Source organism: Cydia pomonella, chromosome 18 (genome assembly GCF_033807575.1).
Source record: "Cydia pomonella isolate Wapato2018A chromosome 18, ilCydPomo1, whole genome shotgun sequence".
NCBI classification, from domain to species: Eukaryota; Metazoa; Arthropoda; class Insecta; order Lepidoptera; family Tortricidae; genus Cydia; species Cydia pomonella.
In genome coordinates, this window is record NC_084720.1 from 7,706,282 (window position 1) to 7,722,961 (window position 16,680).

The following is a 16,680-nucleotide window of genomic DNA, read 5'->3' on the forward strand; positions in this document are numbered from 1 at the left end:
CGTTAACGGATTAACGGTGCCCAGCTCTGGCGCTGACCACCCACCGCGGCCCCGGCACTTGACATTCTGCCCAAATCCGCGCCACCACTTGAAGGGAAATGAGAACTACTGATAATTTGTAATCTGGCAACTCAACACACCATAGACTGTAGATATTTTTTTTAATAAGTTGCGTACAGTATCAAAGGATATGAAACCTATCAGCCAATTCAATTATCGCGATATTTATGAATCGTTCAATATTTATAGTTTTATCTTTATATTTACCATATACACTTTTTCATGTATTATATTTAATCAGATATGAAAAATGGCAACTATACTGTCATTATTGTGTGGTATATTTAGTTTTTTTTGAATGACTGGAATACCGCCTATGACCGCATGGCTCAACCATGGCTCAAAAGTGATGTGATTGGTGAAAATAATATTTAACATCAGCGTAGCCAATCGTATATAAGAGTTCAGAATAAAAGTGTACGGAAGAGATCAAATAAAAAAATATATTTCACGTACAAAAAACTACGTACGAATGATTTCCCAATCTGAGCGATGGCAGTAATTTTCGCATTGATAATTTGTTACATCGCTTATACGTTTCGTAATTTGTAGCACAGTAGAAAGCCAGGATAAAGGAAATTGAAGTGTTATGAATAACAAAAAATATTTGAAGATGTTGACCAAGTTGACGTAGCGCAGTGGGAGAGGTATCACTAACTCGATTACTCAAATTGAGTTATGATTCCTTTGCATAGGTCTCCAATATTTTTCTAATTAGAAAAAATTAGATGGCAACGCAGTAAAATGTGGCACTTTGATGTGATGAACGGGTCTGATTTGCCTCCCGTAAGCGAGGATACATTTTGTAAACACATTTTAAACTCGAGGATAAATAACTCAAGGTAATGCAGCAGTGGCCTTGTGCGGTTTGTTTTTATGTTTGTTTTTGTGTTCACGTTCGCTTTTGTTGCAGGGTCCGAATTTGGGATCTTATTATACTAATACCGAACGCTCTGTTCGTGCTGTTCCTAGTTGTGAGGTTTAACAAGGCGCAGCTGAAGCTGCGAGCGACAAGTAGCCCGATATTCTTGACATTTTATTCGTTGGTGTGGGGCAACGTTATAATAAGTGTGGTGAGATGTGCGGTGGCGATGACGCTGAATGCCCCCATGCCGCTGGGTGGGCAGGTGGACAAGGTGTTGTGGGTCATGGTGAAGTTTTTTTTATTGGCTACCGAGATGAGTGTTGTAATCTTCGGGTTAGCATTTGGTGAGTGTACTTGTATCTTTAATATTTATTTTGCAACTGTTTTTTTTAGCCAACCATTAAATTGACCACTTTTTTTAAATTTTTTGTCTTATATTTTATTCTTATGTACACTGCAATGTAATTTACTATTTACTTATTATTACCATCCTTTATACAACCTAGAGAAGAATTCCCCTTTTATGTACATTATAATGCATGGCAGTTTTAGGGCTATACAGCATACACTTGCTCAATACGGATTGAGGACTAGCTTAATCGAAATGAACACATTTTTACTCATCTACAAAGCAAACAATAAAACCCGTGAAAAAATGTGTTTTCTTACAAACAATGCTAGGGCATGGCCTGGTTTAGTGTAATGTTTCTCTGAACTGTGTCAACCACAAATGCTTGTGGTCATTATGGTCATTAGGATCACTACCATGTAGCAATAATTACATAACTTAGAATAAAAAACTCTTAGCTTGCACAATGCAATCAGTGAGCAATTCGTTTTACATTATTTAATATTAGCAATTTTAAACCTTCAACATTATTTGCTATTAATTTATTTAAATAAAACAATTAAATTTAAATTTATAATAATGTTAAGCACTTGATTGCTTTATTTAAATGCAGAAATCGAAGAGAATATAATGTTTTGATAATGTTTATCTTTGTAACATGTAATTAAGTTTGCAATTTATGTTTTTAGGTCACATGGATAGCCGGAGCAGTATAAGATATGTCCTGTTGGCGACCTCCTTCATATCACTGGCTTTCACCATAACTCAAGGAACGCTAGAGTTCATGAAGACTGATGATGACACTTTGATCGCCGGGGATACAGACTTGTTTGAACATGGAGGAGTACTGTTCTGGTTTACTTCATCGCTTGTGTTTGCATTTATCTATTTTCTGATATTGATATTGCCCTGGACACCACTGAGAGAATATTTGGCGTTACCAAGTAAGTGCTCATTGAATTAAATAATAAAAGCACAATATTTATTCTAAAACTTATTAAATAAAAAAATACAATCATTAAAATACTTAAGGACTAACAAATAAACTTAACTATAAATAAAACTAAACCTAAACTAAACTAGTCAAACAACCCACCCCGCGTCGCTCCCAACGCAAAGGTGCCCATCACGCTTGCTGCGTTTCCGCGTTGAACCGCGATGGACAACCTTTGCCCTAGGAACGACCCGGAGCGGGGGTCGAGACCCCTTTCCTGCAAGCGCCGCCCCAGTTCCCCAAGAAAAGATTTCGCCCCCCGCACCAGCACCCTGACGTCTCCACGGCAAGGGGAACAAACAAGTAGCTTGCCAGCCCCGAGTACTTGTCCCTCTTTAGGGACGCCGCCTGCTCAGCAGCAGCTCCCGCCGATCGCACGGTGCGGCCAAGGTGCGTGGCGGCGAACGTACTGACGCAGGTGGCATCTCACAAAAGGCACTTACCTCTCTCCCACGGCACCAGGGTCAAACCATCCGACCGACTCAGGCCCGGCGGCTCCAGCACACACGGGACATTGGCTGACACCAGTGCCCTTCGAATAATATCGTTTAACGCGTGGTGCCGTGGGAACCTCCCCGCGCAGCGGCGACAGCTCAAGGCATGGTGCCCGTTGCTCTCCACCATAAACCCGCAGATGCATAACATTGAATAATAAAAGTATAACATTACAACATCTAATCACTACTGAAGTTTTTATCACCAGTAAAATGGGTCAAAGTAGTAATAATTGTGACCATTCCATAATTTATTATTGGGACTGTGCAAAGTGCATGGTGGGGGTAAGTAAAGCGATCCCAGCGTATAAGGTGGTAAAATTTTGAACTAACTGCGGATAGCGTCTTTGGAGTTCGTACAAGTTATATGGCTTGAAATGAAACTTTAATTTACGATTACTCCTGAAATATTCATTTAAATTGTATGGTGTAAGGGACCATCGTAATCTGTATGAAATGCTTAATATAACTAACGTATTTACTTTGATAATTATTAAAACTGTATCCGAGTAAATAACTTTGCAAATGCCACATATTATGTGATCCTTTTCTAGAAGTTAACAATGGGTATAGAAAGTTATCCTTAAAAGATAGACATACAACATCGCGGACTTTTGTGTAGACCCATGAAAGAGAGACAACCCCACGATACATTGTGTTGTATAGCTCAAATGGATAAGGCAGCGTTTTCGTTTAAAGCTCCTAGCCAGCGTGTTTTTTTCCGACAACATCGTTATATTTCAACCAATTTACACAAAACTAACAAATTATATACCTAAGCCTTCCTCAAGAATAGATGAAAGTCGTTTGAAAATCCGTTTAGTAGTAGTAGTTTTTAGTTTTGGAGTAAGTAGTTTTATAAGATGAAGTGAATTGACGTTTTCCCCTAGAGTTGCGGACGCTAGGTTGCGTGACAGTCGTGCACATAGCGAATAGTCAGCGTAAATAATTTACTTAGGTATTGGTTAACTAGTAGAAAATGCATTAGGTCTACTATGATGTATTGTGCATTGAAAAATTTAAAAAAATGTGTTATGTTATAAGTAGATGTTTATTTAGGATTAATCAAAATGTTAAATTAAGATATTGATATTTGTTAGTCAACTGTTACCAAGATAGTATAGCTCAGCGGTTCCTAACCTGTAGGGGTAAAACTGGTATTTTACGGGGGTAATAAGCTCAATTAAATATAACAAAAATTACACCTGTAAGATAGAATATTTATAATTATTGGGAGAAGGGGTAAAATCGGGTTCCCTAGTTAGTCATAGAACTAAACTGGCACTTGGCAGAACTGAAAAGGTTAAGAACCACTGATATAGATGATATTAAACTAACAGGAACTTCCATGAATAGCGACATGATAAGGATATTTCACACCTATGTATAAATAACATATGTACAGTCACAGACGTTAATTGTCGAGACATGTAGTTCACTTTAGATTGGCTATTTCATTGCATTAGTGTTGCTGTTGAACAAGCAAATTAGATTGAATCTTAAATAGCTCTACAATTAAAATCCATGATCATACTGGAAACTTTCATGAGACCACATATGAGAATTATTACAGATACACATCCTGCTTTTATTTTACTCTTTAAATGTTTGTATGACAATAATAGAGCATGACAAACTATTTTGCTACATGCTGTCTAGCTGTATGAGTACAGTTTAGCCACATCTTAGCAGTGAATATGTTAAGAAGCAAAGTGGGTAATATTATTGATGTAGAATATGTGCAGTAGCAGAGAAAGTTCGCATCTATTGCGTAAGAGGTAATTGTTATAGGCTATTTTAAAAGTGCCATCATACATATATCAGAAAAGCAATGATGCAATAGAATATGATGGACAACCAGTCTGGCCTAGTGGGTAGCTGGGAGCTGGCCTAGTGACCCTACCTATGAAGCCGATGGTCCTGGGTTCGAATCCTGATAAGGATATGTATTTGAGTGATGAGCACAGATATTTGTTCCTGAGTCATGGATATTTTCAATGTATTTAACGATATATATATATATATCGATGTCTGAGTACCCACAACACGAGCCTTCTTGAGCTTACCTTGGGACTTAGTCAATTTGTGTAAGAATGTCCCTATAATATTTATTTATTTATGAAAGGAATTACATATGTAGATGGAAGAGTTAATGGAAGACGCGTATTGTCTCCTTTATTGTTATGATCTTATTCATTTTACATTTTTCAGCCATTATCAAAATAATATAGTTTATCTAAAGCAGATTCCATAAGTCTAAATAAAACTGCATAAAAATCGGGTCAGAATTTAGAAAATTGTCGCGAAAAAGGTAGACAAGAAAAATCAGTTGTTGGCATTACTTTATTAGATATCGTGATTGCTGTTACATATTAATTTACGTAACACATATTTATAATAAAAATAATACATCATAATTAGCATCTAATTTTCACGCTATACTCACATAACAACGTGATAGAGATTATTTTTATTTGTTAAAATGATTAATTGAAATGCAGTTAAACCAGTATATTGCTACTTACGTAGCAATGTATGGTTCTCGTAATAGTTATTATTCATTTTGATAACACTATTGTAAACAACTGGGTACTAATTCATTATAAATTATTTATTATTGACTCATATCACACAGTAGCAGTGGTATTTAATTATGTAACTTGAGTCATAGAAATGTTTGTTGAATTTGTTTATTATTATTTTATTTTCTTGTTTTTTCTAGACAGAGCGTCGGTTCTGTGTATTATCATATAAAAGTCACGACGCCGTGGCAAAACGAACTTCAATAAATTTTGTTATTAAAATAGGCAGTTTGGAAAAGTCAATGAACAATTATTACGCTATCAGTTATAACACGAATAGAAAGCTATCTCAGTTCCAGTAGTTTCAGGGTTTATGACAAACAGATAATATAGACATTCACGCAGTGACGGACTGACGGATTTAGTGGGGAGTAGGGAATGCTCCCGGGACTGAGATTGTATGGCGTATCCCGGGAATTCCCGGTTCCGTGACTGATTATGTATATAGAGTTTATATAGAAGTAGCGGTAGCATATCGTAGGGGGGAGGAAGGGAAGGCTAAGAAGTCAAAGAGTTCAGAGACCTCCCCCAAAAGTGTATGTTTTCTTCCATGAAAATTGGACCCCTGCCCCTACTTAAACCGGGTCATTGGTTTCAAGCCTCTCCTAAACAAAAATCCTTAATTGATCACTATAGTCACGGCTTAGACTGCTTCGTAAATGTGTAAAAATCCGGCTCGAAGGACCATTGTTTAAGATCTGGCCCTTATACATAAATCTTCACTATTCAAGCCTCAACTTTATTCCTTTCTTTTTCTTTCTAATACACAAGAAAGAATGACAGACTAAGATAAACGATTAATAGCTAATTGAGGCGTGAATAACGCCATTACAGCAAATAGACTAATTAAATGTCATGGCATAAGATACAACAGCGTGCGCTTTCCGACCTCTGATCGTCATTATACTCAATTAGGCGTGAAGTCAGAGATTGTGAACATATTATTTTATTATTACATAGAAAACCAACAGCTTTAAACATTTCTATAAAATACAATAGAAATAAAGAGTCAATTACAGATTCTCACTTATAAAATATATACTTATTGTTACAGCGAAACTGTCCTTCTACCTATACATCCTCCTACTGGCGCTCCTCGACGCGACGCAAGCCGCCGGCGCGGGCATGCTGCTGTGGGGCCCGATACCCTCCGGGCTGTGCGTCGTGGACGTGACCACGTGGCTGTACTACTCGCTCTACACGCCGCTCGTGTACCACACATTCCTCAGCGAGTTCTTCAGGTATCGTTCTGTACAATTGCTGACGCTGCTCAAGGGGTATTTGCTGCTACTGTTCGATTTAAACTGGATTTTTCGCCGAAGCCGAAAGCGAACGTTCAGTTTTGCTCTACTTTCGGCCTCGGCCTCCTTTGGCCGAAACATGATTTTTATGTCGAGACTTCGATCGGACACTACCGAAAATACAGTTGTGACGCGCCTGGAAGTGTTGGCATTTTTTTTGGCTGGACACTATTTACTTGTTCCCCAACTGTTTTCCGCGTGTAAAGCCTTATTGTGTGAGTGGTGATCAATGATCATCTAAGCAAATAAGCTTCTGTCCATGATTTTTGTATTATTTATTATCCTGACAATTACAGGCGTATCTAAAGGTATTATTTGTTGGTAATCCGTCAGTAAATACAATAAAGTAAAATGTACGATTCACATCAAACGACTCAAAAGACGCGGTTCGACTTAGCCGTTTTTTATATTCGCTGTGTTACTTCTACCCTTTGTTTTTAACGGCTTATGAAATTCAGTTTTTGCACCCTAAGCGACTTTTTTTTATTGATAGCCACTAAATAATTATTTTTCAATCATTGGTGAGATACTCTGTTTTATAATCTCTCACGGAGTCAGAGTAGCGGAAATTCTATAGCGCTGTTAAATAATGCATTCAGTAATAAAAATAATTGTTTTTCAGTGTATCCCAGCCAAGCATCATGTTCTCATACAAGGCGCAAATGGACGAACCCCTAGACGACGATCAAGTATCGCTGCCACACCAGCAAAGCTTCAGCTCGCTCAAGACCGATTCGGATTACATCTACCAGGTATTATATATAAACAAGGGCCTATCGTATTGCATAAAATATAGTATAAGAAAAATAGTGTATATAGCGCTAATACTTCGCGCGCAAATACCGATGAATCCAAATTAATCCCCGTTTGCCCTGCAAACATTGAATTCTCATGCACGGACTGTAGTTAAACCTGACTTACTTTGTCGCCCGCGTATCTACATATAACGTAATAACCAGACATAGGAATCCGTGGGGCAAAATTGTTTGAAAAGTTGGGAGTTCCTGTAAACCTTGTCTTGTCTTAAAAACGAAGAAGAATACATTGAGTTATTATTTAATTATTTTTTACTCCTAATAAAAACATATTTTTACAAGCAAACCCTTGAGTGATTACTAGTATATAGAACTAGGATCGATAGTTGAGTCTATCGATACAGGAACTCCCACAGACCACCTAGACGCCGCAAACATGCTCAAATAGTATGGGGACCGAGCGTGTCAATTTTTTGATGCCTACAATGACGTCACGCAAGCGATTTTGTGATGTGCAACGCTATCGCCACGATGATCCGATTCAAAGACGTAGGTAATAATAAATCGACGTTTTTATGATTGATTTTATATCGATTCTTTTATCGAATATAAATCGAGTTAATGGACAAAAAATGCGAAGCGATTCCAGTACAGTCGGTGTTCCAGATTTGAGAAATATACTACAATATGAAGAACAACAATATTATATAATCTCTCACTTTATACTTAAGCTTAAACTTCATAAAAATCTTCGTAACACGAAACCGTCACATAAATCGATTATAAATCTAATTTCACAGCGATACTGCATGAAACATCGCAGTGTATAACACTAGTGGCTTAAAATCGAAAGAATATGAGAAAAACCCTCCTACCATGCAACTAAACGATGAACGAAAGTATCGTTTGTTTGCTGTCCATTGCGACATACAAATAAAATGCCTTTAGTGGTGCATCAAATATAAGCCGTAATGGATGGCTTAATTCGTAAACACACTATCTTTTGACTATCTTGGTAGAAACGTCACGACATCATTACAAATTGAAAAGAAATGATTTTAAATTAAATAAGGCGATTATTTAATACCAAAATTACTTACTTAAGAAAAGAAATGTCACCTTTCACACGACTAACCACTCTCGTCGTATTCGCACAGTTAATTATGCTACAGTGAGGTATTTTGTTGCGTGTCAATAAACGTCTGACACTTGGGATGTCATCAGCACCACTGAGTGAGAAGTAGTGAACTGTACTACTTAAAAACTCGCGCAAGTCTTGTACTGGCGGTATCTAGTTAATGCTAAATCTGTGGACTCCTTACTTGTCAAACAATTTTGCCCCACGGATTCCTATGTCTGGTAATAACAGCGTGAAAACGAGTATGGAGGCAAACAGTCGCACGCGAGCAAGTCATGCTAAGCGTACTGATATGACTTTCGTTGGAAAACCTCATGCGTAAGCCCCAGAGCCTCAGAGCCCCTCACAAGTTGAGACATGTCATTTCCAGCAAAGCAACAGCGTGTACGACAGCACCCTGTTCGAGGCGGGCGGCACCACGCCCATGAACCCCGTGTACTCGGCGTCGCTGCAGAGCCCGGACTCCATCGCCTCCGCGCAGTCCACATAACGATAAGGTCACTCACTCATCCAAAGATATTAGTGATAACTGATTACTTAGGTGCGGACGACGTTTTTGGGACATATTGTGAACGTGCAATTTTATATTTTGACAAAAAAGAAAGTTTCTGAGCCTTGCTTTTTAAACCACACTGAAATGACCGATTGATGGCCCCAATTTTGCCAAATGACCTGCCATTTCAGTACAAGCATGGTACTAAAGCAGGATTACATAGTATAGGCCAGGTAGTGTCTGAGATATAGAAACAGATTATGAGAAAAGCTTTTTAGTTCGGACCCAAAACCATATCAACTTAAATGCGTTCATTTAAAAGAACCCATTTACCCCAAAAACGTTAACGTCTGCGTAGTACCGTCATAAAGAAAGAAATAATAAGATGCACAAAGTGATACAAAATATTTTCAATTTAAATGTATAACGGTGTAACGCTCGTGTGTTGTAACGCTTGAAAATATATCTCCAGCCTACTGTACGAGCCCATACTTCGCCACCCAGTTCACCTGTAAAATTGCGTCTAAAATATTTTTTACCGTTTTCTGCGTCTTATTATTCCTATATCTATGTTATCGTGTAACGATTAGGATTAATATAGTGCTACTTAAACTTATCTCTATCAATTTCTAAAATTATTTTCTATTGACCATTATGTAAATACAATTTATTTTTGTGATATCGTGAGCCAGTGATCAAACGAATGACGAGACTGTATGACACCGTTTCTGCTTAACTTTAACGCGGTTGTCACACTGATGTATCGCACCCCGCTCTGGTGTGTGAGCGAGACAGCGCTATACACATACGTTGTATTTTTCAACGATAAGCCATCTTTGCGAGGCGGATAATACAAGACATACTGGACAACTTTAACTATAGGCCCAAACTTGAAATCGTCAAAAAAATTGTCTGTTTCATACATATTGGCAGATCAAATGTACACGTTTTCTATAAGGAGGCAATGTTTTTTGAGATTTCGGGGTTGTTCCCATAATATAAGTTGATCAGTATGATCTATATGTCGGCGGCTGACCGTAAGATCAGGCAGATCGTAATGTTCCTGTGTAATGTTTTGACGGTAGTCACATTTAACTAAAGATGCCCGAAGGGCAAACTTTCCAGAAATAGGAGCGGGGCTCCGTCTACGTAGGGAACGTGACAAAGATTTTCACGTTTCACGATATGCCTAGAAATCTCACGATCTGCCTGATCTTACGATACATTCTCCTCGCAAATTATGTATACCGATGTCCCTCGCTAATGTGTACTGATGTGATGATGTCCCTCTGGCACTGTGAGCGGCGAGCGAATCGGCATCCAATGTGAAGACCGCCTAATCATATAATGGATCCATCCATATGACACTAGATGTATGTTAAATAAAGGTAATATGTAAACGATGCTGTGACATAGTGATTTTTGTAATTCCAACGTCTCTCAGATGTTGCCTTGTCGCTTGAGATTCTATGCGCTCTATCGTCAAGTTTGACTAATATGCGAATTCGAAACGAAACCAACTTAATTGTTCCTGTAGCGGACAATTATCGCTTTATTACTTTATAGTTCGTATCATCCACGGTGATGCGCCGATTTGTCAAATCTAACCTTTAATTATATGACAATACGTCTTTATCCACACGAAACAATGGTATTCCGGACACTTAGAAGGCGTGCGCGACGCAGCCTTTAGATAGACGCCTCCTTGACACTTGAGATGTAAGGCCTGGGGGGGTACACATAGTGCCGGACCAGACGCACGCAGAACACGCAGCAAGGCTGTATTGGGTGAAGTTATTTATATAGTAAAGGAATATCAGCTCACACGTCGACCTGTGTCATTTATATTTTGTTATTGATTTTTTGCTTACTCTGTACTCGTAGGTATTTTTTTATATTATTTAGTATATTGTTTAGAATATTTATTTCATGTTTTGCTTTACTTTTGCCAACCAATCCGCAGTCCAATAGAGTCAGACCAAGCTATGTTGGCAGCGATTTTGATAGCCCAGACGGTGCAAGTGTTAAACATCAAACTTCTGTGAAATTATGACGTTTACTTACCACTTGCAACGTCTGGGCTATCAAGATCGCTGCCAACTTATCTTGGTTTGACCCTAGGTTGCGTCGATTCTTGGTCGTTCGCCGCATCGAACAATGTTAGTTGCCTGGCAATCTTTTACTTTGATTCGGGAACCGCATTAATTGAACGACCTATTGTGATTGTTGATACCCTTAATTATCCGCCTATAATATGTAGGTACATGTCATTGATTATGGTTGGTAGTCACTGACAACTTGTGAGATACTTTAAAACAATTTAGCTATATTGCATGTCTCCTAGGCCCTATTTAGGGAAGACTTTAGGGAAACTCCTCATGGTGCGAGTTTCGAATTTGCAATTAGTTAAGCAAAGAACTTCAATTCTGATTCTACTCCATCCAGTAAGATAGGATAGCTATCAAGTCAATTTGTGAATGAAATCGCCTTTCAAAATAAAGTCCTAATCATTAGGACAACGCGATAAGCATAACTTTTCTCTAGCGATTAATTCACTTGCAAGTTGAAATATCCAGTAATTAGCACATGTTTTTTTGTCATTAGCACCCAGCTATGCAGTTTACGACACTTATGTAATTAATATAAGGCTAAGCGTGCCAATGATTAGAACTGGAGCGCGTTTTATTAAGTTGGTAATGTGTAATATAAGACAAAAGAAAGTGTCTGGGTCTGACAAGGCACACAACAAATCACAATAAAACAGACATCTGTAGTGCGTGTGAATCTAGTGCCTGGTTCAGTAAATTATTGGAATAGTTGGAACTACCTAAGGGTATTCTCATTTACCGCGCCTAGTTGGAGCATAGTCTAGACTAGATAAGTAAATTTAAACTATGTCCGTTTTTATTTTTCATCAGAGAAAATGGTATTGAAATTGAGAAAATAATTGCTATTTGTTCCATGTCGATGTAAGCGAATTATAACTTCCTTTAAATAAATTGGTATAAAACAGTAGTCAGGTTAAATAAACCCTCCTTTGGGTTATTCCCACTAGTTACCAATGGTAACTACTGGGAATTTTTACCCACCTTTTACCACTAGGAAAAAAAAATCCCAGTAGTGACCATCAACTCGTTTTGGTGGTAACTACTTGTAAAAAGTGGGAAAAAAATCCCAGTAGTTTCCGCTGGTAACAACTTGGTGGTAAGTAATGGGAATAATTCCCTCCTTTTGCTCTCAGATCCGGTGAATTTAAAAATGACTTTTCAAAGAGCTTTATTGTAAAATGTAGTACTCAAAACTTGAAAGGCTAATTGGAACAGAATCTCAATCTGTAATGTGTCGTTATTATTGTCTAGATATGTTTGACTTAATCTCCGCTCTCACTAAAAAAAATATTTACGCAGCGAGTTAACCCCCAACGTATGTATTTTTTTTTAGAACATAGGTACAGTCAAAAGATTTAATCTGTGACCCATTTCGTACCTTGCCAGTGACAACAGTATGAGGTCTCTAGCGACTATAATGTTGTTTGTCACTGTCACGAGGTATGAAATGGGTCACAAATTAAATCTTTTGACTGTATTTGACTAAAATGCTTGAATTTATTTCCAATCACGTTATTTGTACACTGCTCTAGTAAATATTTCGACCGAATGCCCCTTTTAATGAGAGTTGGATGAATGTTAGATTCATAAGGTTTACTATTTCTTGCGTTCATATCATTTCGTTAACATATCTTGATTAGTACAAACAATACATAGTACATGTGTTAAGTAGTTAAAATCAAAGCAATAGACACATTCTCAAAAATTATGTGCAAACTATATACCTAATATTGGTGACAAATATCGAAATGACTTTCGACAAAAATCATTCCGAGATAACGTCCATCTCCTGTATAAATTAAGGCCCATTCTATTTTTAGAACGAGTGAAACAAAACCCAGTGTCCTAAAAAAGGTTTAACCTACCTATTTTAAAATTTCTGACTACACGCTTAATTTTTTGTAAGTTACTATCATAAGCCGTTTTAAACTTTTGACTATTATGTTCTAAAATAGGCATTAAGCCTAAAACAAAATATTCTAAGACCACCGAAACTCATCAATTTCTGAGTTTTTCGTTTAATTAATGTTTAAAGTGAGCTCAGCGTAACTTATTTTTTAAGTCACGACACTGAGTCTCTAGAGTTAGACCAAGCTAAGATGGCAGCGATTTTGATAGCCCAGATTGTGCAGGGGTTATTTTAAACGTCAAACTTCTATGAAATCATGACGTTTAAATAACACTTGCACAGTCTGGGCTATCAAAATCGTTGCAAACTTAGTTTGATCTGACTCTACCTGTATAACCCTAAGATATCCTAAGGTCCAGTATTTTAGCTCTAGCTACTCTAGCTAGAGTCATATAACGTAAAGTCAAAATAGAATTAGACAGAGTAACAATTCACATTCACAAGCCATTTACTATAATCTCATATCCACGAATAAGATTTTAATATTTGCTATTAAACTGGTGCAGAATTTTATAAAATGATTGTATGATTGAAATTATTTGAGATGAACGAAATACCTACAGTTTGTATGAAATATGGACTCCTTTTGCACAGACAGTAAAGTCGATATTTGAATGGATTATTTTGTTGAGCTCGTGTCAAATAATTTCAAATGATACTGCAGAATGTTTATTATGTACCTATTTTTCTTTAGTACGGTAATGTTTATCGTCGATGGAAAGCATTTATTTCTTTTTATCTTTCTAGAAATTTTATAAGTGCGAGAGAGACGAATGCTTTTCGTCGGTGGTAGCCTAGGGATCTTGTAAATTGTCTAGTTTCGCTAAGATAGTGCGATAACGTGTATTGTGATTGACGCCAATTGGTTTTATATTGTACTGTGATGGTATGCCTACTAATTTATTATTTGTTGAGTTTTCTTTTTTTTCTGTTTATCGAAGTAATCTCTAATATTGAATCTATTGTATTAGAAGTAGAGGACTTAAGGTTGGTGATTTCTTATTGGTTTGCGCAAAATATAGGCTCCGGCAGACGTAGTGAGTGAGCATGAGCAGGTGGGGGTGGTTTGAACGTGGGCTCGTGTATGGGACGAATAATTTATTTGACAGGTTGTCAGTATAACAAATGGAGCTCACGAAGTTCACTTGGCCTCAGACTGGACGCAAATGGCGCGCGGCGTGGGAAGCAGCTCATTTGAAGCGTTGATTCGCAGCTCGCCGCGCCTTACAGGCCTACCACTTAGGCGGTTGCGCGGTGATTTACTTTTAGAGATAGCCGAGTTTTGGACTAAAACTATTTGTATTAGGTACATTTTTACTTAATACAAACCTGCTTCACGCAGCCAAGCTTTCAACCAGTCCGTAGTTGACCACAACCTATTACTGCCTACTTACTATAAAAGCCGATTGGTAAGACCAATCGGCTCACTTAAGAGGCTGTCAATACCTAAAGCGCGCACACTGTCTATTTGTATCGGAGTAAATGAGATAGCACTGTCGCATGTTACTGCGCCTGGGAAAGGGAATAATAAGAAAAATATTTAAATAAAAAAAAGTGGATTATTAGTGTAATATTTTACTCAACCACGGTTTAGATATAAATGTTTTGAAATTATGATTTTAATTGCAGACCCATAAGTCAAAACAATAAAGACATAAAACCGTTTAATTGTGATTTTAAGACCAATCTTTGCAATTATTTTCTATCGAGCCGATTTCGTTCGAGTACAACCACGGTCTTGGAAATATAATTAATATGAATATATATTTTTCTTACTTGACTAAAACAAATAGTCTTTCTTAAAAAACTGTTTAAGTAACATCAATTTCAACGACATTGGGTGTTGACAGCCTCTTAAACGGTAGACCTAGCATGCATGCAGGGCGGGCGCGGTGCAGTTTGCGCGCGGGCGGGCAGCGGTTCCGCGTTATATTTACGTAACAGCACACACTGCGTATAGCAGTGGTTCCTAACCTTTTCAGTACTGTCACCCCGTTGGTTTTACCCCTCGTCCATAATTACTAATATTCTTTCTTATAGCCTCCTGTAGGGCTAAGATGGTTGGCTCTTTATCATTTGTCACCATGCCAGTCACGTTCTAACAAGTATGTAAGTGCGAAAGTGACGGGCATAGTGAGAGGTGATAAAAATGGAACCATACTGCCACCGCTGTATCCCAGAAGCGATGTTTTGTTTTTGAATTTGGAACTATGTCTTGTCTTGTGTTTAGTAAAAGTTAAAAATAATGTTTGGAATTTGTCCTGTATAAAGGCCTCTGGGACTCAGGAGGTAATATCTTTTTTCTTTGATTAGCTGATCACCCCCGTAAAATACCAGTTTACGCCCATGGGGGTTATTACCCCCAGGTTAGGAACCACTGTGCTGCAGCAATATTTTCCCATAATTCTCTGGAAATTCCTCCAGCTGTTATGGTTGTAGATGGAACTTAGCACGGGTTACAGTCACCAAATAATGAGATGCTAATAAAGCGGCTTCTCCTGGAAATTTGTGAATAGGTATTGGGTATGGCCAGGGGAATGATATCTTTGTCCACTCAGGAGCCCACGTTTACATTCACCTAGCTAACTCTCTTCAGACTTTGCAGTGACGTCTATAATGACATTTCACACATGGGGAGTTGGCTTAGACGGATTTCTATCACGCTCACATTACTATTTAAGTCTGGCGTAAGTTCAGAGCCAGTTTACAATGTCCTTTTTTGGAAGGTGTGGCAATTGGTCCAGTGTAAACTCGCCCTTAGGAATGGGGTAAAACTGTAAAGCTATTTCTCATTATACATTACGAAACGTCGAAGCTCATTTAGAGTAGATAATTTAGATGGCGATGTTTCGAATATTTTGCGCAGTCAGATGTTTATGGTCGAGGATAATCAGAATTAATCACTTTTATTTAGATGTAAGCAAACAATATTTGTCAAAGAGAGATTTATAAAGAGTATAGGCCGTAATATGTTTGTATTATTTGTACTTCCTTATCCGTTCCAATATCCCATTCCCGACTACTTGGCTTGTCATGGGCGGTACTATCATTTAGAGCCTCAAGCAAACAAACAAAACCAAGTATTTGGTCAAAAATCAACAACTAAGTCCGAATGATGGACCAATTGTATAAACTCTGCGACAAAGACCTTCATAAGAAAAGTTTATTTTTTTCTGGATGACATGGGTTTAGATCTAAAGATTGAAAATAATGGGCAAGCTACTAAATTACAATTATAGTACACAATTGTATTTTTTCGTAGGGTTTTACGTTTTTATGAGAATTTCCGCAAGTTCGTAAAAAAGCCGATTTTCATATCTTTTTTTACTTCCAATGTTATTTAAATAAAAAATACAGTTAATTTTGAAACAATGTCAAGTAATGCAGAAGAATTATATAAAAAGATCCAATAATATTGATCTAAAGTTATATTTTACCCCTAATTTACATTTTCTTATGTACTGCTATAATATTGCCCACAACTGTAGATCGAAAACAGTACCACGGAATAAGTAATTTTATTACCATAACGGTAAAATCGGAAACCGTCTTTTCACTAGTGTCTGACCCACTAAACCATGCTGGTAGTGCCATTGTAAATGATGGTGGGTTTGTTCTACATCGAGCGGTTT

General features: G+C 37.6%; 1 protein-coding gene across 1 annotated transcript; it reads left to right on the forward strand.

Moving 5' to 3' along the window:
• Positions 1–16,016, forward strand: LOC133527721 (transmembrane protein adipocyte-associated 1 homolog). Its single transcript, XM_061864869.1, has 6 exons — positions 1–902; positions 974–1,269; positions 1,964–2,218; positions 6,399–6,585; positions 7,268–7,397; positions 8,909–16,016. The coding sequence occupies exons 1-6, from the start codon at positions 805–807 to the stop codon at positions 9,026–9,028; spliced, it is 1,086 nt and encodes a 361-aa protein (XP_061720853.1). The 5' UTR covers positions 1–804; the 3' UTR covers positions 9,029–16,016.
• Positions 16,017–16,680: the final 664 nt, after the last annotated feature.